Source organism: Bos taurus, chromosome 6 (genome assembly GCF_002263795.3).
Source record: "Bos taurus isolate L1 Dominette 01449 registration number 42190680 breed Hereford chromosome 6, ARS-UCD2.0, whole genome shotgun sequence".
In the NCBI taxonomy this organism is placed as follows: Eukaryota; Metazoa; Chordata; class Mammalia; order Artiodactyla; family Bovidae; genus Bos; species Bos taurus.
Window position 1 is genome coordinate 101,698,417 of NC_037333.1, and position 26,320 is coordinate 101,724,736.

At 39.0% G+C, this 26,320-nt stretch overlaps 1 protein-coding gene across 1 annotated transcript in view; it reads left to right on the forward strand.

Annotated features, from left to right (window-relative positions):
- The window catches only part of PTPN13 (protein tyrosine phosphatase non-receptor type 13), a gene marked incomplete at its 3' end in the record, with an annotated part of 193,595 nt that overhangs the window by 166,979 nt on the left and 296 nt on the right, over positions 1–26,320 (forward strand). Inside the window, 15 exon segments of the mRNA NM_174590.3 lie at positions 133–264; positions 1,284–1,747; positions 2,813–2,944; positions 4,177–4,270; positions 5,103–5,188; positions 6,114–6,267; positions 7,658–7,872; positions 7,978–8,076; positions 9,418–9,782; positions 10,564–10,747; positions 12,328–12,486; positions 13,464–13,635; positions 13,738–13,948; positions 16,360–16,430; positions 19,130–19,194. Of these exon segments, the coding sequence (NP_777015.2) occupies positions 133–264; positions 1,284–1,747; positions 2,813–2,944; positions 4,177–4,270; positions 5,103–5,188; positions 6,114–6,267; positions 7,658–7,872; positions 7,978–8,076; positions 9,418–9,782; positions 10,564–10,747; positions 12,328–12,486; positions 13,464–13,635; positions 13,738–13,948; positions 16,360–16,430; positions 19,130–19,194 (2,603 nt within the window).

The following is a 26,320-nucleotide window of genomic DNA, read 5'->3' on the forward strand; positions in this document are numbered from 1 at the left end:
GACAGTGAATTTGCACAGATGGCAAAAGTAGAAGTTGGGGAAAACAGAAATAATGAGGGGGAGGTAACATTTCTAAGATTTAGCCTGAATTTCTCTTAGCTGTAGAAGACACTGGGTTGTCTGTTTTTACAGGAGACCGTTTGATATCTGTGAATAGTGTCAGTCTGGAGGGGGTCAGCCACCATGCCGCAGTTGAAATTTTGCAAAATGCACCTGAAGATGTGACCCTGGTTATCTCTCAGCCAAAAGAAAAGCTATCCAAAGGTAACACTGTGGACGTCTCTGAGCTGTGGATTCTGTTCCAGTTCCCACAAAAATTTCATTACCTTGACACATAAATTAGATTTAAACTTTTATTTCCTTTCTGGAAATCTAATATGTGTAGTTCTGATTGCTTTAATTTTATGCATCAGTACAAGTCTTTCATTCATCACTTCCAAGATTTCCTTTCTCATTCCTCTTTACGTGCATAAAAATTATTTGTTGTGCAAAATCAGTATCACTTGAGTAAATTCCAAGTACTTGGTGTGTTCTTTCACATCTTAGGCCAAATTAGAAATAAAATTCTTAATCATTGCCCAATTAATATAGTTATATAACAGTTATCTATGAAGTCCTGTCTTGAACCTGTTTATAAAAGGGAAAGGATGCCAACATACCAGAAATATAAAAGACATATATATATAAAAGACTTATATATGTAAAAGACCATATTTTTGCACCATTTTTCTAGATTCCACATACATGTAGTATCTATAATTCTTTTACACATGTCACCTGTGATTTTCATCTTAGGAAAGCTTTCCTAAGTGGCTTTTAAAAAGAACTAGATATGTAAGGAGGATGGAATTACCTTCTTTGATAATTACTTAGAGTCTAAAACATGCAGTTTGTTAAGACAATATAAAACAAGTATATAAATAACCATTCAACAAAGATCTTTGGAGATTCAAGTTATCTCTGGATAGGGAATTAAGAAAGTCTTCACAGAGGACTTACTTGAAACAGGTCTTGGGGAATGGAAATGAGGAGTTCAGGTGAGGCGGGTACACATTCCCATAGAAGTTGCCCAAAGAATGACCAAAAGAAGAGGCAAAGGAAACAGAAAGCATCTTCAGTGTTTATTGGGACCTTGTCATGGTTCCAAGCCCCGGTCAGGTGTTGTGCACATGTTATCCTGCGTAAAATCCTCGCAGCAGCTACCAGGGAACATTGTGCATGGGTGTGAGCCCAGGCGTGTGTCACTAACCTGTCATCCTCACGGGCTGATTTTGACTTTGCAGTGCCTTCTACTCCTGTGCACATGGCCAACGGCACGAAAAACTACATGAAAAAGCCTTCCCACCTGCAAGACGGCACTGTAAATTCTTCTGAGGACCACTGCTGGCCACGGGGCACCCCGAGGCACATCTCAGAGAGCTCTTTTGGGCTGTCTGGGGGCCTGCGGGAGGGCAGCCTGAGCTCTCAAGATTCCAGGACTGAGAGTGCCAGCTTGTCACAGAGCCAGGTCAACGGGTTCTTTGCCAGCCATGCAGCTGACCGCAGCTGGCAGGACTCACAGCGTGGCAGCCCTTCCCCATCTGTGATATCCAAAGCCACCGAGAAAAAGTGGACTTCTACTGATAGTAACCGAAGCAAAGCTAAAAATACAGGCATTTCTGATGCACCAGATTACTCTGACCGTGGAGATTCAGACATGGATGAAGCCACTTATTCCAGCAGTCAGGATCATCACATACCAAAAAAGGCACCGTTTAATTTGAATTTTGGTTTTTATTTTTTTCCCCCCCACTTAACAAAACAAACAACAGCAAATGTATTATAGAGCAGAATAATCTACTATGAACAGAGTACATTATTCTGGAAAGGAGAAATCGTTTATGTATAATGCTACTAACTGCTACTGCATTTGATGCTAACTTTCAGAGAAATTAGCAGCTTTGAATACTAATTCCAAAATGGCTATTATTCTGGGAACTTGCTACGTGATTACACAAAGGAATGAATAACCAGATTATGATTGTTTTCTATAAATTGTTTCTCTCTTGCATACTTAATATTTATATTAATAAGAGAATTTAATAGCTGAAAAAATTGTTCCTAAGTAATTCATATAATGGACAGGTGACTTTACTATTAACAGCCTAAATTACTCTGAAGTTCTGAATGTATGATAATAAGAACAATAACATAGAAAATTGACCATTTCCTAGAAATATTAGACATGATATAATTTAGACCCATTTTCACAAGTGGATTCAGAAAAGAACCTTAAGCCCTTTGTTCATTGAGAAACATTCCTCGTTAATGTCTCCAGCATTCCTCTTGAGAGAGTTCTGTCCTTATAGATTAGGCTTAGCTGTTGTGCCTCTGTTTATATTGGATTTAAACATTAGCAAAATAAACTTGAGGCCTACTCATCTTAAAGGCCCAAGTTAAAAGCTACTACATGATATATATGGATTTTTTTTTAAAGGAAATAGAAATGCTTCCTAAGTTTGAGTGTATAAAAAGCACTGGATAAGGATTATGTAAAAGCCAAGGTTTGAATTGGATTCTGGGCTTCCCTCAGTCATATCTTTTTACCTGAAGCAAGCCCTCTAGGCTCTAGATCTCAATTTCCTCAGTTTTAAACTCTGAAGGCCTTGGACTAGATAATCCTTAAGATCTTTTCCAGCCTTCATCATTTTTGAGTCTACTCTATCCTTTAATATCTTGCTTTTTCTTAATTTTTCAAAAAGAGAAAGATCTTCCATTAATAATTCTGTTTGATGCTAACAAGAAATGCTTTTGTTTGTTTTTCTTTGTTAAGGAATCTTCCTCCTCCATGAATACATCCAACAAAATGAATTTTAAAACTTTTCCTTCATCACCTCCTAAACCTGGAGATATCTTTGAGGTTGAACTGGCTAAAAATGATAACAGCTTGGGGATAAGTGTCACGGTACTGTTCGACAAGGTTTTCAAATGTTTTCTCTTCTCCATTTCCAGCAGCCTATCATATGCCAATTTATTACTTGAATTATTTTGCTTCAAAAAGGAAATTTGTCAAATATTTGCAAAACTTTAAATTGGATTACATCTTAAGACTTTTTTTAAAAAACTTATGTTTTCTAGTCACTTTTTCCTGTGGTTTAAAAGAAAGTAGACAAATGCTGTTTTCCCCCAGAGATTTCATACTTGTTTAATCTGAATACAAGACTTGAAAAATATAAAATTGAGAAGTATGTCTTATATATATTTGGCAGCTTCTACATCAGCATGGAATAATTTTAACTTACATCATAAATAATTAAAGTCTAATATATATTTATATGCCCTTCACTTCATAATACATCTTGGCATGTAAATATGATTAGTAGCTTAATATTAGAAGTTCCCAAAAATATGTGTAATACTTCTAAAGAAGTTAAAATATGAGCATAGGCTATTTGATGAAACTGCTTTAGAATTCTATTAATGTACTATACCCTAAAGTATAATATTATCATTTATATTTGAAGGATGTTGTTTGTTAGGAAAAGCCATTTAGAAATAAGGTAGAAATAACACTCTTAACATATAGAGATCCAATTTTCTATCAGTCCTCAATACTGTAACCCTTTTTATCTTGTCCGTAACTTCTTTAGAATTTTATTATCTTCCTACTGTGAAGGGAAATAAAAGCTGAATATCCACAAGAGATGGAGCATCTACTCAGTAGATCTCATCTACTCTGTAGCACAACTTCTATGCCAAAACCTTTTAAAGTGAAAAGAAAATTTTCCATTGACTCATGAGATTTATTTTCAGATTAGCAAATATGATCTGAAGTGTATTACTCCATATGCTGTTTATTTCTGACAGTTATATTCTCACCCTAATATTTCATGGCTGGATTTTGCTTGCCATTTGTGCCTAATGCGTGGTATAGACTTCTGAAAGGAAGAGCACCCCCTCATCCAGGCAAAGATCTGGCATGTCGTTATTTTCTGAATAAAGAATGTTTCTAAAACATAGCTGCTTTTGCATTTGGAAAACTTACTAGAAATATTCTTGGGTATTGAAGTAATTGCATGTGCTAATGTGATGCTGCTGCTTTGGCTGATGAATGGAATGCTTTCTAGGTCTCAGACCTGAAAGATGGAGTGCAACATTTTTCATGTGACAAAACATTATTTGTCTTTTTCCACTTAGGGAGGTGTGAATACCAGTGTCAGACATGGTGGCATTTATGTGAAAGCCGTTATTCCCAAGGGAGCAGCAGAGTCTGATGGCAGAATTCACAAAGGTAGAGTGTTTGTGGGTATGGGAATTACATAAGGATTATCATGTCAACAAATAAAGAAGAAATTGGAAAGTTGATGAAGACCTTCAAATTATTCATAATATAAAATAAGAACATATTATTTTAAGATTACAACATGAAAAAGCTCCTTGATATGATTCCAAAGACTCTTATTTCCAGCTTATCCTCTGTGCTGTGCTTAGTCACTCAGTCGTTTCTGACTCTTGGCAACCCCATGGACTATAACCCACCAGGCTTCTCTGTCCGTGGGGATTCTTCAGGCCAGAATACTGAAGTGGGTTGCCTTGGCCTCCCTAAGGGATCTCCCTAACCCCGGGATCAAACCCAGGTCTCAGGCACTGCAGGCAGATTCTTTACCATCTGAGCTACCAGGAAAGTCCATCCTCTAAATAGTATCAGAAAATATCTTGTTTTAGTTCATGCTTTGTACTTTTTAAGAAGCAAATTTCCAGAGAATTGGAAAGGGGTAGTGCCCTTGTAAAAACAATGACATTTGCATTTCTAATAAGAACTAACTAGGTTAGTTACCTCCCATCTCTCTGCGTTTGTAGCTCTGTGTGTCATTTTTTTCATAATTAAAATTGATCTTATAGTATATATAATATCCAATTTGAAAATATACCTAAGATTAGCTGTAGAATAGAGAAAGGAATTAAGTACATGTTAAAGAAACTCTGTGACAGACTTTTGTCCAGAATTTGTCTGAGTCTCTCCTCGAGCAAATTACTATAAAACAAGACCTTAAGGTATTAAAGAACATGTAGAATCCTTATTTTATGACTTGCTTCTTTCATCATTACTGCCTAATTTATAGGTGATCGTGTCCTCGCTGTCAATGGAGTTAGTCTAGAAGGGGCTACCCACAAGCAAGCTGTGGAAACACTGAGAAATACAGGACAGGTAAGAGATCATTATACCAGCCTTTTCTAGATATCTCAGAACATAATAATGTGTGAATAATACCAGTTTCACTGAGATCTCCAAATTTATTAGTCAGGAAACAAAGCCTGATTAATGTAAATAAACATGCTCGTATTTTTTTCCTTCCAAATTGGGAAGCAAGGATTATGACGAGGATTTTTATTGTGGAAGCAGGCTTTATATATCACATTTAGCCCTGATATCACCAGAGATCTGCCAGGAGGAAGGGGAGAGATTGCCTTAACATTTTTTTTCCGTAAACATCTACAAATACCTAATGGTTTTCACTTCCAGGTATCCTTCAACCCAAAGGATAATTCACATTGTTCTAATACATTTATAAGTCAGGGAGTTTACAAATTACTTCTAATGGTATTTATATTATTAAGATAATAATGATTTTTTTTTCCATCTTTAATTGGAGGATAATTGCTTTACAGTATTATGTTGGCTTCTGCCATACAACATCATGAATCAGTCACAAGTATGCATGTGTCCCCTCCCTGCTGAACCTCCCTTCCACCTCCCACCCCATCCCACCCCTCTAGGTTGTCACAAAGCTCTGGGTTAAGCTCCCTGTGCCCATACAGCAGCTTCCCAATGGCTATCTGATTTTATTTTAGTATCTGAATTTTCTAAAATGTGTTTATATTATTTTTATAATAGAATTTTTTTCTTTCTAATCATTTATCTTCTTCATACAGAAAATAATAAAAAAAACTTGATTTTGACATTTTTAGTCCCTTGCTTTTGTCTGTTTTTTCCTCCCTCTACTTGTGTTTTGGTAGACCAGAGAGTTACTTTAAATGATTTTATACCACCAACTGTACAAAGTCCTGAAAATTTATTTGCTTTCTTATGTAACCTTCTTCTTAGTTAATAAGGCACTCTTCTATTTATACAGGTGGTTCATCTGTTGTTAGAAAAAGGACAGTCTCCAGCATCCAAAGAACATGTCCTCCAGTGTACGGTCTCTGATCCAGACACCCAAGGTCAAGCCCCAGAAAAAATGATGACGAAAATGACTCATGTCAAAGACTACAGCTTTGTTACCGAAGGTCAGACCTTGGGAGGCTGTCATCTCACCTTAAACTTATTCCTGGATTATTCAAAATTTGATTTTTACATGTCGGATCATAATTCATCCTGAGTCTCTTGATTCTTGTCAAGTATAAATAAGAACCTGATGCAGCACTGTACTGAATTTGGGGAGGGCGGGGGGAACCACGCGTAGTTGTAGTTCTTGAAGTCTGAAAGGCTTTGACTAATGAAATCAGGCACAAAACAAATTATGGTCATTTAATGGTGCCTAAAATAGTTGTAAAATTCAAACTAAAATTTGTAAGAGAAAAAAATAAATATAAATAACTGCTGAGAATGACTTCAAACCCATATGAAACCTTGACTCTTACGTTTTCTATATATCTGTTTGATTTTACGAACTTGTGAAGCTAACTCTGATAGAAATTCACTAACAGTTCCCAGATACTTGTTTTCCTTACAAACGTTTCCAGCTAACTGGTAGTAAAATTGGACATGCCACTAACTCGCAATGAAAAAAGGAAATCAAGACTAATGTAGTGAGTTTTTCATAAGGTTAAATGTAGTCATAATACAGAAGTACTCTTCATTCTGAGTTTATCTGTCTTCCTTTTGATGGGTATAAATGTCCTTTACTTTATAAATGGTGGTGGTGGTACATAAGCATTGTTTTGTCTTTATTTTAGATTTTTCTTTGCTTATACAACTTTCATCAATTCTGAATTAGTCCCCAAAATAAGGAGAAAATATTAGCCCAACCTATATCATCTTTCCTGATTATGAAAATAAGATTAGCATGTCCACTTAATCCTACTGTCTTCTGTTCTTCCATTATTTCTTCTGTTACTATGTCTTTAAATATATTTCTTCATGCTTTCCTGATTATTATTCTTTTAATTTCTTCTGTTGATGAGAATTTTATCATCATGCGTTACAGTTTTACTGAATTAAATTATATCTCACCTAAATATTAAGTCACCTATCCACTTCCCCATAACCCTTCTCTGTTATTTGTTTTGTTCTTCTTACCATATCTGTCCCATTTATGTCTGAATTTCTTTCACTGTCTCCTTTCTTGGATTTTTCCCTCTTTTTCTCTGTCATTCTGCAGTTTATAAAACATGGAATTAAGACATAGTTTCCTTTTTAGAATCTTTTTTTCAGAACCCACTTTTCTGATCAGGCAGCCTATTAGTTCATGCAGCTCAGTTCAAGAAGTTAAATTTTCTTAATAACAGATTGTAAAGTGGGATTTGAGTATAGAATAAGCGTGCAATAAGTGCATATAAAGCTGTGAGCATGGTGGAAATGGGCTTTTTAATAATGTATTCAAAACTGTATATGTTTATACATGCATAGAGAGAGCCTGTTAAGAATATTCACATTTTTTGATACCTTTTTTTCCAGAGAATACATTTGAGGTGAAATTGCTGAAAAATAGCTCAGGCCTAGGATTCAGTTTTTCTCGAGAGGATAATGTTATACCCGAGCAAATGAACACCAGCATAGTAAGGGTTAAAAAGCTCTTTCCTGGACAGCCGGCTGCAGAAAGTGGACAAATTGATGTGGGAGATGTTATCTTAAAAGTGAATGGAGCCTCTTTGAAAGGATTGTCTCAACAGGTGAGCCCCCAGCCTGTGGAGTGCAGCATTTTTAATGAGGCAGATCGGTCTTTCGGAATGAAATGGTTTAACCGTGTCTTCATTTCTCATTCATGGTTCCCCCAGGAGGTCATATCCGCTCTCAGGGGAACGTCTCCAGAAGTATCCTTGCTCCTCTGTAGACCTCCACCTGGGGTGCTACCAGAAATTGACCCTGCTCTTTCGGTGAGACTGAGGAAAAGTACTTTACACTATTATAGAATGTCAACGAGTGATTAACTCAGTTGTAGTGGTTTCATCGTTGATTGATCTCCTGGGTTTCATCCTAGTTAATTCTTTAGCTGGGAGTATTATCTTACATGGGTCACATAACCTGTGAGTGTATTCGATGTTTATAATATAAAGTAATTCACTTTCTCTTCTCTCCCTTCTGATTCTAGGATTTGGGGAATTTATTTGCCAAACATAAGTAGAAAAAGATGTAAAATATTGGTTACAATAACCTTTTGTCCATTTCTTCATTGAATCAAATTTTAAAATATAATCCTCCTTCTGAGCTAGTTTAGATGAAAATGAGAATTATTTAAGATTTTTTTTTGGCCTTTATTTTTAATACTGGGAATCAGAGTAGGCAATTCATTTGTCCATTTCACTCTCTTGTATGAAGGAATAGCTAAAAGACCCAAAATCTATTTTGATGGTTATTTATAAATTGCATACTAGTAGTTAGGAACCCACACATAAGTGAATAATAATCTAATTGAAAGCCTTTGTCTTATCTACTTAAAATAGTGTTCCATTACCAATGAACGTGATCACTGAGTATCAAAGACAGGAGTGTCTGGCCCCAGAAACTTTAACCCTTATACTGGGGAGAAGGAGGGAGTATTATAAAGACATTAACAGGGAACTAACGTTTCTGAAAGGTCATTGTCATTAGCATTTTAAGGGACGACATTGGTTTTGGTCATCAGATAGGAAGAACTGAGAAATTCTCTCAGTTCTTGAGTATATATGTTGATACAATCTTTCTGGAAAGCAATCTGGAAATATTTAACAAGGCCTTTAAAAACATCTTATGTTCTAAATATAGAAAATTATATTTCTATTACAGAAAATTGCAACGAAATAATGAGAAACTCAGATGAAAACCTACATACAAAGAAGTTCTAGATTTCTATTAATAGTAAAAAGCTAGAAAGAACTCTGTATCCAATAAAAAGCTGTAGCCAGTTATAAGATTATTATACAGTTTATGCAGTATTTGCAAAGCATGTTTAAGGATTTCAGAAAATACTCATGGTAGAAACCTAAATTTTGAAAGCAAGATGCAAAGTACAATATATACTATGACTCTAATTCTGAATGAAAGTACAAGATGTACAATATAAACAGTTGTTACTTTTACATATGATTTTTTTTCTCTAATGAGCCTAAATTACTTTTATCAAGAAATTGAGTATTTTAACAGGAAGTACTGATGTTTAATTTGTTCATTTTCACCTAAATGAAAATATAAGTTAATACACGTTGTCACCCTGACCTTTTTAAATGTGTTTGTTACAGACCCCCTTGCACTCTCCAGCACAAGTACCTCTGAACAACAGCAAAGACCCTCCTCAGACAGCGTGTGCGGAGCAAGGCACCAGCTCAGATGAAAATGAGATGTCTGACAAAAACAGAAGACCATGCACGTCCCCATCCAGGAGAGATAGTTACAGTGATAGCAGTGAGAGTGGAGAAGATGACTTAGCGAAAGCTCCAGCAAAGATACCAAACATGAGCTGGAGCTCAGCTTTGCAACAGACTCTAAGCAACATGATGTCACAGGCACAAAGTCATCACGACACACTCAGGAGTCAAGAAGATCCCATTTGTACCATGTTTTACTATCCTCAGAAAGTACCTAATAAGCCAGAACATGAGGGCAGGTATTGTCAATATTGGGCTTCCCTGGTAGCTCAGCTGGTAAAGAATCTGCCTGCAATGCAGGAGACACCGGTTCAATTCCTGGGTCGGGAAGATCCTGTGGAAAAGGGTTAGGCTACCCACTCCAATATTCTTGGGCTTCCCTGGTGGTTCCATCAGTAAAGAATCTGCCTGCAATGCGGGAGACCTGGGTTTGATCCCTGGGTTGGGAAGATCCCCTGGAGAAGGGCATGGCAACCCACTCCAGTATTCTCGCCTGGAGAATCCCCATGGACAGAGGAGCCTGACGGGCTGCAGTCATGGGGTCGCAGAGAGTCGGACACAGCTGAGCAACTTTCACTTTCTTTCACTTTGTGTATATTCAGGTCCAACTGTATTTGTTCAAGTTTTTTATTGTCTGTTTTTTTTTTTCTATGATGTCATCCAAAATAACTACAAGAGTAAGGCTCTTTATTTCTTTTTTCTTATTATGTTGAAACACACATTAGGCTTCTGATAACATTAGCTTCAGCCTTAGCTCCAAAATTAACAACTGGGAATCAAAAATATATTTATTTAACTTTTCTCACTGATTTGTGCAGCTTAAAGAGATCGACAGAGAATAAAAATCAGTAATATTAGCACATAACAGATGTGAAATAAATTCATAGTCCAGAATCAAACTAAAAATGATCTCACTAAAAAGCAGATGTAAATGTTTGTTAAGCATTCTCTATCTGTGGTACAAACTTACTATATTGGCATTGCAATGTGTTTGAAAATAGTCTTGCTTTGTCTCTGTAGTAACCCTCTTCCCCCTCGACCACTGGATGTAACTCCTGGGCAGAGCTGTCAATCTCAATCAGAATCTGTTCCCATAAATGCAATGGATAAATATCATACACATCACACTTCTGAACCAACTAGACAAGAAAGCTTAACATCTTTGAAAAATGACTTGGAAAACCACCTTGAAGACTTTGAACTGGTGAGTTATTTCCTTTGTATGAAGAACATTCTATATTTTCTCAAGTAAAATGTAGTTCCTCAAATAAAATACACAGCTTCCCTTTAGGGAAATTGCTGTCCTTTAGATCAGCCTCATATCTATGCTCAGTAAATAGACAACACATCTGCCGTGTTTCTCTGCTAAGAATTCAGGGAAAAGACAAAAAGACTTGGGTACACGTCCTGACTCTCCCAGTGACTTGCTATAATTTGGCAGATGCTATGGATGAATTGCTTAATTCTTCTGAGTTTTAGCAATTTTAGCTGTAAAATGGGACTAGTAACCTCATGGTATTGTGGTAAGTATTAAATGAAATAACATATATAGAGCACCTAGCCCAGTACCTATAATTTCCCAAACTCGACGAGTTACCTGTTTACTCTTTAATCAAGTTTGAACGTAATTTCATTCTCTTCCACACTGTTTTATGGGTGCCTAAATGGAATCCTTTATACTAATAACCCTAGAACTTCTAAACTTACAAATTCACTTTGGAAGTCACATTTCTAATAGAAATAACATCCCTTGGACATACACAGTGATAGCACAATCATCTGAAGAAATAGAGAATCTGAGTTTTGTCATTTCTATCATTCTGTCTGACCACTTGGAGTTTTTAATTTCAAATGTAAAAGGTGAAAAAATTTGTTTGAAAAAAAATTTACAAAGTCTAAATTTTTTGGTAGTTCCAATTTTTGATAAATATAGTATTTTTTGAATTTGAAAAAAAAGAATAATATCCTTAACACTGATTCAAAGTCACCCTTTTAATACATTTTTTTGTTACCTAAGTAATAAATACTTATTATAGAAAAGTTAGAAAAGATTAAAACCATCACCAGTCAGAACCCATAAACACTTCAATCTTTCCAGGCACTTTGTTTCCCTATAATTGTGTGTGTGGATGTGTGTGTGGGGTGTGTGTGTGTGTGTGTGTGTGTGTGTGTGTAGCATCTACATCTTCAATTTCATTCTCAGCAGTAGAATGAAAATAATCTTTGGATGATTTCCTTAGAAATCTGTCATCACGCCTATAAGCCCTAAGCAACCCTTGTGCCACAGTTAAAATCTTAAAATAAAAATTTTTCATACAACTAAATATATCAAGTTGTGATATTTAATCACTCAGACTTCATGTTTTCACCCAAGAAAAGCTTTCTTCTTTTTTTTTTTTTTTTATTTTTTTTTTTTTTAATTTTAATTTCAAATTTCAGGTATACACATGCTCCCTTTCCTAGCTTTCTTCTGTTGCTCTTGGCATGGGTGGTTTTTTTTTGTTTATTCTGAAAATATAAGAATTGAAGCTTGAGTAAGTTCTGGGTCAGCTATCTCCAGACAAGCACATAATGTTGAATTTAAACCTCAACTTTTATTTTGCATTGGCAGGCAAGAGGTTGGAGCAGTACCTTCTGTCTAGAACTAGACATACATACCTGCCTTCTTTACTTGGGCAAGTTAAGCAGCCTTTTAAGGTTTAGTTTTCTCCCGTGTTAATCAATGGAAAGAATAGTTGTCTTTCTCTTTGTACTGCAAAATAGAATCACTGTTTCTTTCCTTAGGAGGTGGAACTCCTGATTACCCTACATAAGTCGGAAAAAGGAAGCCTGGGCTTCACAGTAACCAAAGGCAATCAGAGCATTGGTTGTTACGTGCACGACGTCATTCAGGATCCAGCCAAAAGTGATGGGAGGCTGAGACCTGGGGACCGGCTCATCAAGGTAAGACATTTGAGCAGACTGTGTTTGTGCCAGTGTGGCTAGACAGGTGGTGCTAGTGGTAAAGAACCCACCCGCCAATGCAGGAGACGCACATTCACGATCCCTGGGTGGGGACGACCCCCTGGAGTAGGGCATGGCAACCCACTCCAGTATTCTTGCCTGGAGAATCCCATGGACACAAGAGCCTGGCGGGCTACAGTCCATAGGGTCACAAAGAGTCGGACACGACTGAAGTGACTGAGCATTGCAGCAGGGCCAGAGATCAAGCCAGTGCTGCAGAAGGAAAACCAAGAAGGTTGAGTTGATATAATGCTCTATTTCTCCATTTGGTTTATGTTTTCCTTCTCCACCTCTTGTAAATAAAGGCCTTTATATACTCATAGTTTGGAAAGACTTTAAACAAGCAATCTTGAGTCTCAGAAAGTTTCTTAAATTGCTCTAAGAATAAATTTTCTATATTAGCAAAGTAATAACATCTGTATTAGCAATAGTAATAGCATTATTATTTCATTTATAATTACTTGGTCTTTGTGCTCATGATTTCCACAGTAAAGAAGATTATTAGTAAATTAGAGACTAGACTCTCTTTCTTTTTTTTTTTGCTGCACTGGGGTCTTTGTTGCAGCACATGGGGGGCTTTGCTCAGTGCAGCGTGCAGTCTTCTCGTGTTGTGGCACATGGGCTTCTTCTAATTGCAGTGTGCAAGTTCTGTAGTAGCACTGCATGGATTTCATTGCCCCGTGGCATGTGGGATCTTAGTTCCCCCACCAGGGATCAAACCCATGTCTCCTACATTGCAAGGCAGATTCTTAACCACTGGACCACCAGGGAAGTGTCCCTAGAGACCACTCTTCATTGTGAATCTCCTACTAGCCAAAATAGATTATATGGAACATTAGGGAAATTACTATATTTTGTCAGCAACTTCTGTGTTCCAAAAACTGTAATCCCACTTTGGCCCTTTCTCATCTCTGTAGGTTAATGACACAGATGTTACAAACATGACTCACACAGATGCAGTGAACCTACTCCGAGCTGCGCCCAGGACAGTCAGATTAGTTCTTGGCCGAGTTCTGGAATTACCCAGGATGCCGGTGCTGCCTCATTTGCTACCTGATATCACATTTACGTGCAACAGAGAGGAGTTGGGTAATGGCAAATTCAAGCTTTGGGTAGTGTGACTTCTCTTGGATAGATTAAAAGTACATACTGTTAAGCCTAAGGAAACAAATATTTTTCTATTTCCTGAAGGTTTTTCCTTATCTGGAGGTCGTGACAGCCTTCATCAAGTGGTGTATGTTAGTGATATCAATCCGAGGTCAATCGCAGCCACAGAGGGTAATCTCCAGCTCTTAGACGTCATCCACTATGTGAACGGAGTCAGCACACAAGGAATGACTCTGGAGGAAGCTAAGAGAACATTAGACATGTCACTTCCTTCAGTGGTGCTGAAAGCTACAAGGTACTCCACGGTTACTCATGGATTTTTGTGTGTGTGCACATGCATTTCAGGCCGTTAGATTCTCTTAAAGATATTCCTGAATTAGTAATTCACAGACTAAATGGATGGGGAATTAGTAAAGATTACGTGTTTCCTTCATGATGGTCAAATGGCTGTGTCAGTTTCGTAACTCATGTGCATCCCACACTGTCCAGATCAATCTTCAGACAATGCTCACTGATCATAGTAGTCAAGCAAGGACTGTATGCCAATTGCCTTAGATGTAAATTCAGATGAGTCCTGATGAGGCAAAGGAATGAGAATATATTGGTTGGCCCTGGCAAGTCCTACCTGATTCCCAGAGCTGGAACACAGTCTATCCTCCCAGAACTTCATATCTACAACCAATGAGGCATAGACTGTCGCATCCACTATACCTTCTGACCATTTCCCATTATAAGAAATGCAAATAGCAACTTTTCTTTCTAATAATGGAAATAAATTTTTTTAATGTATGTGTTAGTTTCCTGCTACCAAATGACTACAAATTTAGTGGCTTAAACAAATAAAAATTAATTATCTTAACAGTTCTGGAAGCCAGAAATATAAAACGGTCTCATTGGGTTAAAAATCGAAGTGTTAGCAGAGCTGCATCCCTTCCAAAGGAGAAAATCATCTCCTTGCCTTTTCCTCCTTTTAGACATTGGCCATCTTTCTTGGCTCATGGCCCTCAGTCATCCTTAAAGCCAGTGATCACAGCACCCTTGGTCATCCTGTCTGTCTGACTCTGACATTCCTACCTTCCTGTTTAACTTATAAGGACCCTTGTGATATCATGAGATAATCCAGGATAATCTTTTAGTCTCAATATCTTTAATTTACTCTCTCCTGCAAAATTCTTTTTGCCATGTAAGATAACATATTCAAAAGTTCTGGGGATTATAATGCAGACATCTTTCGAGCCATTACTCTGCCTTCCACAAGGACATGAACCCAGGCTTTTTAGATTACAGTCTTATATTACATAAAAGAAAAATTCACATTTGTGTCTGTGACGCAGGATGGACTTTACATAGTATGTATTCCACCATATAGGAACAGTTAATAAATCATTTGATCATAAGCCTATTTCTCCTTCTGAACCTTTAAGTTCGATTGTATACTTTTCCCCTTGAACATAATTCCTGACCAGTTTCCCTCAATATTTCTAAAAATTTGATTGCCTACAGTTATTTTCATAAATGTAGCTGAATGTTAATTAGTGGAGGAGAGAAGTGTTCAGACAACCTGGGAAAATGTTTTTCTGATTCTACTAACCATAGATCTAGAATTTTTTGCCTCCAGATTACTAGAGCATCTCTTGAAAAAGAAAGTGGAAGTGTTGGTCAGTCTGTCGTGTCCAACTCTTTGTGACCCCATGGACTGACTGTAGCCTGCCAGGCTCCTCTGTCCACAGAATTCTCCAGGCAAGAATGCTGGAATGGGTTGCCATTTCCTGCTCCAAGGGATCTTCCCAACCCAGGGATCAAACCCAGGTCTCCCGCATTGCAGATAGATTCTTTACCATCTGAGCCACCAGAACATCCCTTTCCTCAGGTCTAAAATCAGTTTTTTTCATCTACTTTCGTCTTTGCTGAAGTCACTAAAGATACAGCTCAGTTCAGTTCAGTTCAGTTCAGTCACTCAGTCGTGTCTGACTCTTTGCAACCCCATGAATTGCAGCATGCCAGGCCTCTCTGTCCATCACCAACTCCCGGAGTTCACTGAGACTCAAGTCCATCGAGTCAGCGATGCCATCCAGCCATCTCATCCTCTGTCGTCCCCTTCTCCTCCTGCCCCCAATCCCTCCCAGCATCAGAGTCTTTTCCAATGAGTCAGCTCTTCACATGAGGTGGCCAAAATACTGGAGTAGTCCCATTACCTTCCCCTTCATCTTGCTTCCAGCTACAAACTAGCCAGTTGTGATTTTATTATTTAAAGAAGTGATTCTTAATCTTTTTTCAGTCACAAATATCTCCTTCCAGCATATATAGATGAAGACTGATAAAATCTTGTCTACAGCATCAGAAAGTACATAGACCCCTCAAAGTGAAAGTGAAGTGAAGTTGCTCAGTCGTGTCTGACTCTTTGCGACCCTGTGGACTGTAGCCTACCAGGCTTCCCCATCCATGGGATTCTCCAGGCAAGAATACTGGAGTGGGTTACCATTTCCTTCTCCAGGGGATCTTCCCAACCCAGGGATCGAACCCAGGTCTCCCACATTGGAGGCAGACTTTTTAACCTCTGAGCCACCAGGGAAGCGGACCCATGAAGCCCATCCAAAATAAAACTCGAGGCAAAATGGTTAATAGATAGTTTGAAGGATACTTAAGCAAATATCTTAAATAATTTACAATTTTGTTTTCTTTCTTTTTCTATTTTAAACAACACAGAGATGGTCATCCAGTGGTTCCCAGTTCCAAGGGGTCTGCTCTTTCAGCTTCAAAGTCAGCCAAAGCCAATGGTAAGGATACAGTGATTTTTTTTTTTTTTTTTATGATACAAGTACTTATGGAGAGGTAACTATCTTTTCCCAAAAGCAAGTTTGGGTACTGTCAATATAGTGTTCTATTGCCCTTACAGACTATTTTGTAGAATCTAAGTGAAAAAGTGACATTTAAATAAAAGCTTGTCTAAAATTCAGTGCATGATAGGAAAGAGTGGAGCAGCATGGACCCTAGGATTTAAAGCCAGACAGACCTGAGTTCATTAGGTCCCATGTAACCTTAGGAAGTTACTTGATCTATATCTAAGCCTCTGTTTTCTACCATAGAGATGAAAAGGTTATTATAAAAGTATCTACCTTATAAGGTTATAATGAGGCATAAATACAATAATATGTCAACTTATTACAATGATTGTCACATAATAATTTATTCAGGCAGTTACTGAATTTCTTTTCTGTGACAGACAGAGTTCTGGGCATTGTGAGTATAGCAATGAGTAAACAAAGCATCTGTCTTATAATCTAGCATAGTAATAGAAATTATAGTATTAATAGTGGTGGCAGCAGTTAAGATTAATTTAATGCTTTTTCTGGACTAAGCATTCTTCCAGGTGCTCAGATACTCACAACAACCCTGTGAGACTGTTATATCCTCCTTTTATAGAAGCAAAAGCCAAGGCCCTGAAAAGTATGATAGCTTGCCCAAGCTCAAAGGATAAATAAATAGTCAAAGCAGAATTTAAACCTAAGATGTCTGACTCCATGCTCTCATTTACATAATCAGACTTGGTAAATGTAGCTTTTATTGGCAGTATTCATACCATATAAGAATGTTAGGCACAGGGGAATGTGGTCAAACTTAGAGTGTTTGAAATGTAAATCCAGTACTTCTTTATAGAGCTAAACTTTTAGGGTATTTGGCCACCACCATGCTCAGAAGCTCAGTCGTGTCCAACTCTTTGCAACCCCATGGACTGTAGCCCACCAGGCTCCTCTGTCCATGGGATTGTCCAGACAAGAATACTGGAGTAGGTTGCCATTTCGTTCTCCAGGGGATCTTCCCCACCCAGGGATCGAATCTGGGTCTCTTGCTTTGCAGGCAGATTTGTTATCCTCTGAGCCACCCAGGAAGCACAGTAGTATCTAAGTACCAAAACAGCTCAGAGAAATCTGACAGCTGCAGCCACGGTTTGATTATCTTCTGAAAGCTAAAACACATCTGTTTCTCTCCTCCTCTGTTATCTTGAATGCCTTAGGGGCCCTTCCTGCTGCTCTCTGATAATTCTGGTTCACAGTAGAGTCAGACTAGGTCACACAACAGTCAGGAGAGCATTTGTCTAGTGACCTCCGAGACAACTCAGAAGTTTGTAACTTTCAAGCCTGAGGAAAGTAGCTGTGCCCTGCCCTCCTTGTAGAAACTGCCTAGTAATCTGTCTTTATGGGATTCTCTGACCTAATTTCTTTATGAATTCTGAAAAATCATATAATATCATTCCTTAGGAATTCTCTTGCAATGCTGAATATGTAAAATGGTACAACCATTTTGGAAAGCAGTTTGCCAATGTCTTAAAAATTTAAACATACCTACTGTGTGATCTAGTCATTCCACTTCTTTGTTTACTCAGGAGAAATGAAGCCATATATCCAGAGACAAAAACTTGTCCAGAAATTTTTTTAGCAGCTTTCTTTGTAACTACCAAAATCAGAAACCACTCAAATGACCAAGAACTGTTGAATGAATGAATAAACAGCCTATGGAAAAACCCTAATGAACTTTTTGGCCAACCCAATAATATATTCAAACAGTAGAATATTACTCAGCAATAAAAATGAATAGACTGTTGATACATGCAACAGCATAATTAAAATAAACTCAAAATAAGTATGCTGAGTGAAAGAAACCAAATATAATAATAATACAAAATAATACAAAAAGGAATTCATATTATATTATTCAGTTTATACAAAATTCTACAAAAATGCAAGTTAATCTGTAGTGCCAAAGCAGATCAGTGGTTGCCTGAGGACAGAGGGCGAGAGAGCAGGGACAGGGGAGAGGTTGCAAATTATAAACTGTTTGTTTCATACCATTGCAATATGATTCCTTTGAACGAGTGGTTCAATTTTTGGTACCCTGTTTAATTATTTTTCCTGGCAATTTAATAAAGTATCTCCTAGAAATAATCTAATTTTTTCAAATACATACATTTTTAACTGTAGAGAAAACAATCTCATTTTTAATATTTGTATTGAATTTTTGTGCTGAGGGCTAAGAGTTAAAATCAGCATTTGGTTTAGAAACATAGTCTCCAGTTATATCCATACTTATTTTCCTGTGTTAAATCGATAGTCTTTGTGAAATGAGATAAAGGATCTGCTATCTTTCCGGTGACTATAGTTCAGCACCTACGATTTCTCTCCCATTTAGTTGGGAAAATCTATATTCATTTTCAAATAGTAGAAACACTTAGACCAAACTGAGCTTTTATACCAACTTTTTTTTCTTTTTTTTTAAAGAAAACTAGTTGACTTTGTCCGTGGAATAAACCCTCCTCTAAGATTTGATTCCATCTAGTTGATTTAAAATCACATGGTGTTATGACCTCTCAGTATATTAATAAAAATAAGAACATGCTTAGAAATTGTCGGTCTTCTTTCACTATTATCCCTAATGTGGTTCTGAGTGGCTCATCTTTTTCTTTCTGTTCTTCCTTCAGGTCCTCACATTGTGGAGCCTTGTGGCAAACCTTCGCTCACACCTAATAACTCGTTCTCCAAGGTAAGTGAAAGACCACCTTCTTTAGATACCTTCTTTAGTATTGATTTTAGATACATGTACTTAGTAAGCAGATTTTATTTTCTTGGGCTCCAAAATCACTGCAGGTGGTAACTGCAGCCATGAAATTAAAAGACACTTGCTCCTTGGAAAGAAAGCTATACAAACCTAGACAGTGTGTTAAAAAGCAGAGACATCACTTAGCTGACAAAGGTCCCTGGTGTCAAAGTTGTGCTTATTCCAGTAATTGTGTATGGATGTGAGAAAGTGAAAGTCACTCAGTCGTGTCAAACTCTTTGCAACCCCATGGACTATACAGTCCTTGGAATTCTCCAGGCCAGAATACTGGAGTGGATAGCCTTTCCCTTCTCCAGGGGATCTTTCCAACCCAGGGATCGAACCCAGGTCTTCCACATTACAAGCAGATTTCTTTACCACCTGAGCTACAAGAGAAGCCCATGGATGTGACAGTTGGATCATATAGAAGGCTGAACACCAAAGAATTGATGATTTCAAATTGTGGTGTTAGAGAAGACTCTTGAGAGTCTCTTGGACTGCAAGGAGATCAAACCAGTCAATCCTAAAGAAAACCCTGAATATTCATTGGAAGTGAAAGGTTGTTGCTAAATCATGCAAAGATGCCAGGATTCTTGGCCTCTGAAGGAGAAGAATTCAATCCGGGGCCCAAGACGAGACTTGATCACTCAGAGCTTTTGTGTAATAAAGTTTTATTAAAGTATAAAGGAGATAGAGAAAGCTTCTGACATAGACATCAGAAAGGGGTAGAAAGAATACCTGCTTGCTAGTGTTAGCAATGGAGTTATATACTCTCCAATGAATCAAAAGAATGTCTGGAGGTTGTAAAGATCTCACCAGACCAACTCCCATAATTTACATTTTAAGATAACAGGATTAGCCAGAAGGTTTAATCCAGAGACTATCCTCAGGCAGGATACATTATTGTTGTATAGACCTACTCTCATAATTTACATTTTAAGATAACAGGATTAGCCAGAAGGTTTAATCCAGAGACTGTCCTCAGGCAGGATACATAATCCTAAGGAATGTAGAGGGTAAAAAAAAAGTTTGTCCTTTCTTCCTCCTTGAGAATTCCAGACCCCTCTCTCCTTGGGGATCCCTAGACTTCTTATCAACCTGCCTAGGAAATGACTCTCTCATTCCCCTCTTTTCTTTTAGGAGAATTATGTTGCCAAGGGAAAAGGCGTCATTTTCATTCCATAACTACTTCCTGCTGTTTAGGGATGTGGTCCCTATATTGTTGAGGCAACATATTCTCCTAACGCTCATATTGAGGGTCTCTGATCCAGGGGCCCCAAGTAATAGTTGGAGGAGGCTGGTGGCACCGTAGGAGCTTGGACAACCATTTGTAACTTAAAAACTAGAAACAAATCCAATTACACAGTTACAAATGCAGGAAACAAACAGCAAAAATAGAACAATCAGAATTATTGTAATTAAGATAGTTTAAAAGTCACGTTATGTCCATACTTACATCAGTCCTTCTTAGGATTGTTAGATGTCATCAGTTGAAGAAGAAGCATCACATATGATTGTTGTCGAAGGTATTCGCAGACTTGGAGAAAGTCTTTTCCTTGAAGTGGAGATGTCCACCATGGGAAGCCTTCCACTGACGAAGAAGGCCGTGCTCCACAGACCCAGCAGTTAGATTGATTGTGAAATGCTGAGTAGGAGTGAGCCCAGGACAGGAAGGCATTGTCTTGAGGATCAAACGGCAGACTCTGGATTTTTAGAGTCAGCAGAAGTAGGCTCACATAGATTATCAGGCCCATCTTTGGGCTCATCTAGACAGTCCCATTATGGAAGCGGATCGGGAAGAAAGTGGGCCAGGGGCTTCAGTAAGTACAGCGTAAGTTGCCCCAGTATCTAAAAGGAAATTGACAGATTGGCCCCTCACAGTTATTGATAGTCTGAGTTCCTCAGGTGTAATTAGGGCGGGAGCTTGTGTGGGGACCTTCAAGTCCTGAGTCCAACCCGTGAAACCTACGCCTCTGGGGGCAGTCTCTCTTCCAGTGTGGTCCTTTGCAGACGAACATGGAGCTGGGGGTGGCTTAGGTGCCTGAGGGCAATTCCGCTTCAGATGCCCCTCCTTTCCACAGTAATAGCAAGCCCATCCCTTTTCACCTGAGTCCCTCTGGGCATTTTTCTCAGGCTGTTTAAGAACAGCCATTTCAAGGGCTTCTGCCTTTTCCTTTGTCTTTTTCTGCCTTTCTTTTCCTCATATTCCCTACCATAATAGACTGTCTGAGCCAGTTGTAACAGATTATCTAAAGACTGATTTGGTCCATACGCCCATTTCAGTAGCTTACGGCAGATACCTGGAGCTGACTGAGTGAGAAATCTATCTTTTAAGATCACTTTTCCCTCTTCACTTTCGGGATCAATCTCAGTGAATCTTCAAAGGGCTTCTCTCAGTCTATCTAGGAATTTACTAGGAGCTTCCTTCTCCTCCTGTTCTATGTTTGCCAATTTGCCATAGTTTAAAGGCTTAGAACGCGCCTGCCTGAGTCCTTCAAGAATACACCTAACAAAATGACTCTGATCCCATCCTCCTTTAGCTGTGTTGTAGTCCCAGTCTGGTTCTGTAGTTGGGACCACCTGATTCCCAGTGGGGAGGGTGGTTATCTCATCCTCCCTCTTCCCTACTGATTCATTATCAAATCATTCATCTACATAAGTGACCGCTTTTCCCAAAACTCGAGTTTTTGAGTAGGGAGTCAGCATTTGTCCCAAGATATACATCACATCCTTCCAAGTAAGGTCATAAAGCAGAGTAACACCTTTAAAAGCTCTAATATATTTTTCTGGGTCCTCTAAATAGTCTCCTATATCCTCCTTGATTCTTTGTATTTCATGATAAGAAAAAGGCTTATTAACTCTCATAGACTGATTATTTCTCCCAGTGGGTGCTTCATGAAGAGGCAACAGCTTGTGTGGCTGTTCCTCAGTCTCTCTGGCTGCTCTGCGCATATGATCCCAGGGATAAATTGGAGAAACCTGCTTTTCTTTATCTCTTTGTCTCCTGTCTTCCATCTCATCTAGCAAAGTAGGAGGACTGGAGGGAGCTGGAGGAGTCACCCTTAGGGTGACTAAGGTGTGACAAATCTGTACCCTTAGGACATAAGTCTGACATATTTCGCAGACAGAAAAAGGGCAACACATAGACTACTTCTACCCATTTCCCTTGTTTTCTACAGAACCAGTCTAATTGTAAAACAGTTTTATACTTAAGAGACCCTCCAACCGGCCATCCTTCGCCATCCTCCATTGTATACCGTGGCCACGCAGTATCATGTAGGAAGACCAGGTGTGTCTTCTTTAAGCCCTGGGAATCAAATCTATCCCAGTTTTTCAGGATACAGTTCAAAGGAGTGAGGCTGGAATTGTTAGCTCCCATCTATAAGAGAGGAAAAAAGGGACCAGGGCCATCTTTCTACCGGAGACGTCCCTCCCTGCTCTAAATGGGGGTGTAGACAGACTTTACACCAAAGCTTTCCTTCCCTAGTCGGACTTAGTCTGTCCCTTACTGACACAGGCGACCTACTCGTCCCTCCCAGTTCTACAAAGAGACGTGGTGGAGATGCACCGGGGGTAGACCTGAAGGCATCCCTAACTGCCGTCCAGCTCCTCACCATTAAACCTTGCTTGCCTCTGAGGCCACCCGGGGTGCAATCAGAGTAACCTTCCGAAATGCCTCCCAGGCTAAACCGCTGGGAGAAACGTTCGTCACTGAGTGCCTATGCACGACCCTGAGTATATTCTGACCACAATAAGACTGATAAAAACATAAACTGAAATGTTTCTTCCAAGCATCACCACACCAGTATAAGAGCCTCCTCTGGCCCACTAAGAGCCTGTGTTACCAAAGGAAAAAACCCATTGTAGTTTCAATCTGAGTAACCTTTAACCTCAGAGATGCTCTTGTAGCCAGAGCTCCATCTAACTTCCAAACTTTCGATTTCTAGTGAGGCTAGGTGCTTCCTGGCTACCAATCCAAATTTGGGACCTAAGTCATAGTACACAGTACCAGCATAAATCACAAGTCTCTCTCTCTCTCTTTTTTTTTTTTTTCACAAGTCTCTTGGAAGTCTGTGATCCAACAGATTAGATTCGTACTTCTAATTTCCAAGGAGTTATGAAATGGTCAAAGAGACCGAAAAGTTTGACTCTGTACTTATCATGCTGCTGCTACTGCTGCTAAGTCGCTTCAGTCATGTCCGACTCTGTGCGACCTCATAGACGGCAGCCCACCAGGCTCCCCCGTCCCTGGGATTCTCCAGGTAAGACACTGGAATGGGTTGCCATTTCCTTCTCCAATGCATGAAAAGTGAAAAGTGAAAGTAAAGTCGCTCAATCATGTCTGACTCTGTGCAACCCCAAGGACTTCAGCCTACCAGGTCCTCCTTGTTCCATCGGATTTCCAGGTAAGAGTACTGGAGTGGGTGCCATTGCCTTCTCCTGTTATCATAAGGGATTTGATTTAGGTCATACCTGAATGGTCTAGTGGTTTCTCCACTTTCTTCAATTGAAGTCTGAATTTGGTAATAAGGAGTTCAGGATCTGAGCCACAGTCAGCTCCCAGTCTTGTTTTTGCTGACTATATAGAGCTTCTCCATCTTTGGTTGCAAAGAATATAATCAATCTGATTTCGGTGTTGACCATCTGATGATGTCATGTGTAGAGTCTTCTCTTGTGTTGTTGGAAGAGGCTATGACCAGTGCATTCTCTTGGCAAAACTCTATTAGTCTTTGCCCTGCTTCATTCTGTACTCCAAGGCTAAATTATGGGAGTAGGTCTGGTGAGGTCTCTTACAACCTCCAGACATTCTTTTAATTCATTGGAGAGTATATAACTCCATCGCTAACCTAGCAAGCGGTACTCTTTCCACCCCTTCTGATGTCTATGTCAGAAGCTTTCTCTGTCTCCTTTATAAACTTTATTACACAAAAGCTCTGAGCGATCAAGCCTCGTCTCTGGACTCGGATTGAATTCTTCTCCTCTGGAGGACAAGAATCCCAGCGTCTTTGTGTGATTCAGCAACAACCTTTCATCTGGGGGCTTGTCTGGGATCCTTCAGGACAAGGTAAGGATGCTTGGAGCTCTAGTTTTTGTTTCCTAGCGAACATGTTTTCTGCTGTACTTTACTAACTCTACGGTGTTTTGCGTGACGACGATGAACACCCTGCGTCGGAAGCAAGTGAGGAGCCCTGCTCTGCGGGTTCCATGGTGACCTCATACGGCTTATGGCAGGAACCTGTCAGGGGTTATACCGACCTGCCAATGCCAAGAGGCACCCAACATCTCCTTCGGTGACCGACCAGAAATGGGCAAAACATGTGGACTGAACTCTCCTTTCTCGGGTAAAGAGAGAGATTGAGAAATCCTGTAGTAGGTCAAGGAAGCAACAGTTAGAAGGACAATGGAACAAGAAAATGTTGCCAAAGTGGAAAGGAGTACGACAAGCCTGTATATTGTCACCCTGCTTATTAACTTACTAGCAGAGTAATATCATGTGAAATGCTACTGGATGAAATCACAAGCTGGAATCAAGATTGCCAGGAGAAATTATCAACTAACTCAGATAATGCAATGATACCAACCTAAGGCAAAAGTAGAAGAGGAACTAAAAACTCTGAATGAGGAGTGAAAGAGGAGAGTGAAAAAGCCGGCTTAAAACTCAACATAACATAAGAATGACTAAGTCCATCACTGTGGCAAATAAGAAGGGGAAAGTGGAAAGTGACATTTATCTTTTCTGGCTCCAAAATCACTGTGGCAGTAACTGCAGCATGAAATTAAAAGATCGCTTCTCCTGGAAGGAAAAGTGATGACCAACCTAGATAATTAAAACAGAGACTGACTTTGCAACAAAAGGTCCTCTAGTCAAGGCTAGTGGTTTTTCCAGTAGGTCATGTATGGATGTGAGAGGACATAAAGAAAAAGTGAGCACGAAGAACTGATGCTTTAATGTGGTCTGGAGAAGACCTTGAGAGTCCCTTGGACGCAAGGTGAATCAACCAGTCACATCCTAAAGGAAACATCCCTGAAGTGATCATTGGAAGACATCCCACTTGTGGATGGGACTGGTGAGAGATGCAAGATTCGATGTGTAAGAGAGAAAAATATTTGCAGCAGGGACCTTGGAATGTCAGGTTTCATGAATTCAAAGCAAATTGAAGTAGTCAAAACAGGAGATGACAAGAGTGAACATCGACAAAAGAGAGAGATTGAGAAACCTGTAGTAGTCATAGAAGCAACAGTTAGGACCAGAATTGGAAACATGAAAATGTTGCAAAGTTGGCGAAAGGTAGTACGAACAGCCTGTTATTGTCACGCTGCTTATGTAACTTATATTGCAGAGTACATCATGTGAAATGCCTACTGGATAATCACAAGCTGGAATCATGATTGCCAGGAGAAATTTCAATCAACTCGATAATGAAATGATTACCACTCTAATGGCAAAAAGTAAAGAGGAACTAGAGACTCTTGATGAGGGTGAAAGAGGAGAGTGAAAAAAGCCGGCTTAAAACTCAACATTAAAACACTAAGAGGCATGGCATCTGGTCCCATCACCTTCGTGGCAAATAAGAAGGCGGAAAGTGGAAAAGTGACAGAATTTTCTTTTCTTTGGCTCCAAAATCACTGTGGACATACTGCAGCATTGAATTAGAAGATCGTTTGCTCCCTGGAAGGAAAAGTTATGAACAACTTAGCATATTAAAATCAGAGACGTGATTTGCAACAAAAGGCCATCTAGTCAAGGCTATGGTTTTTCCAGTAGTCGTGTGATGATGTGATATTTGGACCATAAAGAAGACTGAGCACCGAAGAACTGATGCTTTCAATTTTGTGGTCTAGAGAAGACCCTTAGAGTCCCTTGACAGCAAGGGGTGATCAAACCAGTCAATCCTAAAGGAAACAATCCCTGAATGATATTGGAAGACCATCCACCTTGTGGATTGGGACTGGTGAGAGAAGTCAAGATCGATGTGTAAAGAGAAATATTGCACAGGGGACCTGGAATGTCAGGTCATGAATCAAATCAAAATTGAAGTAGTCAAACAGGAGATGACAAGAGTGAACATCGACA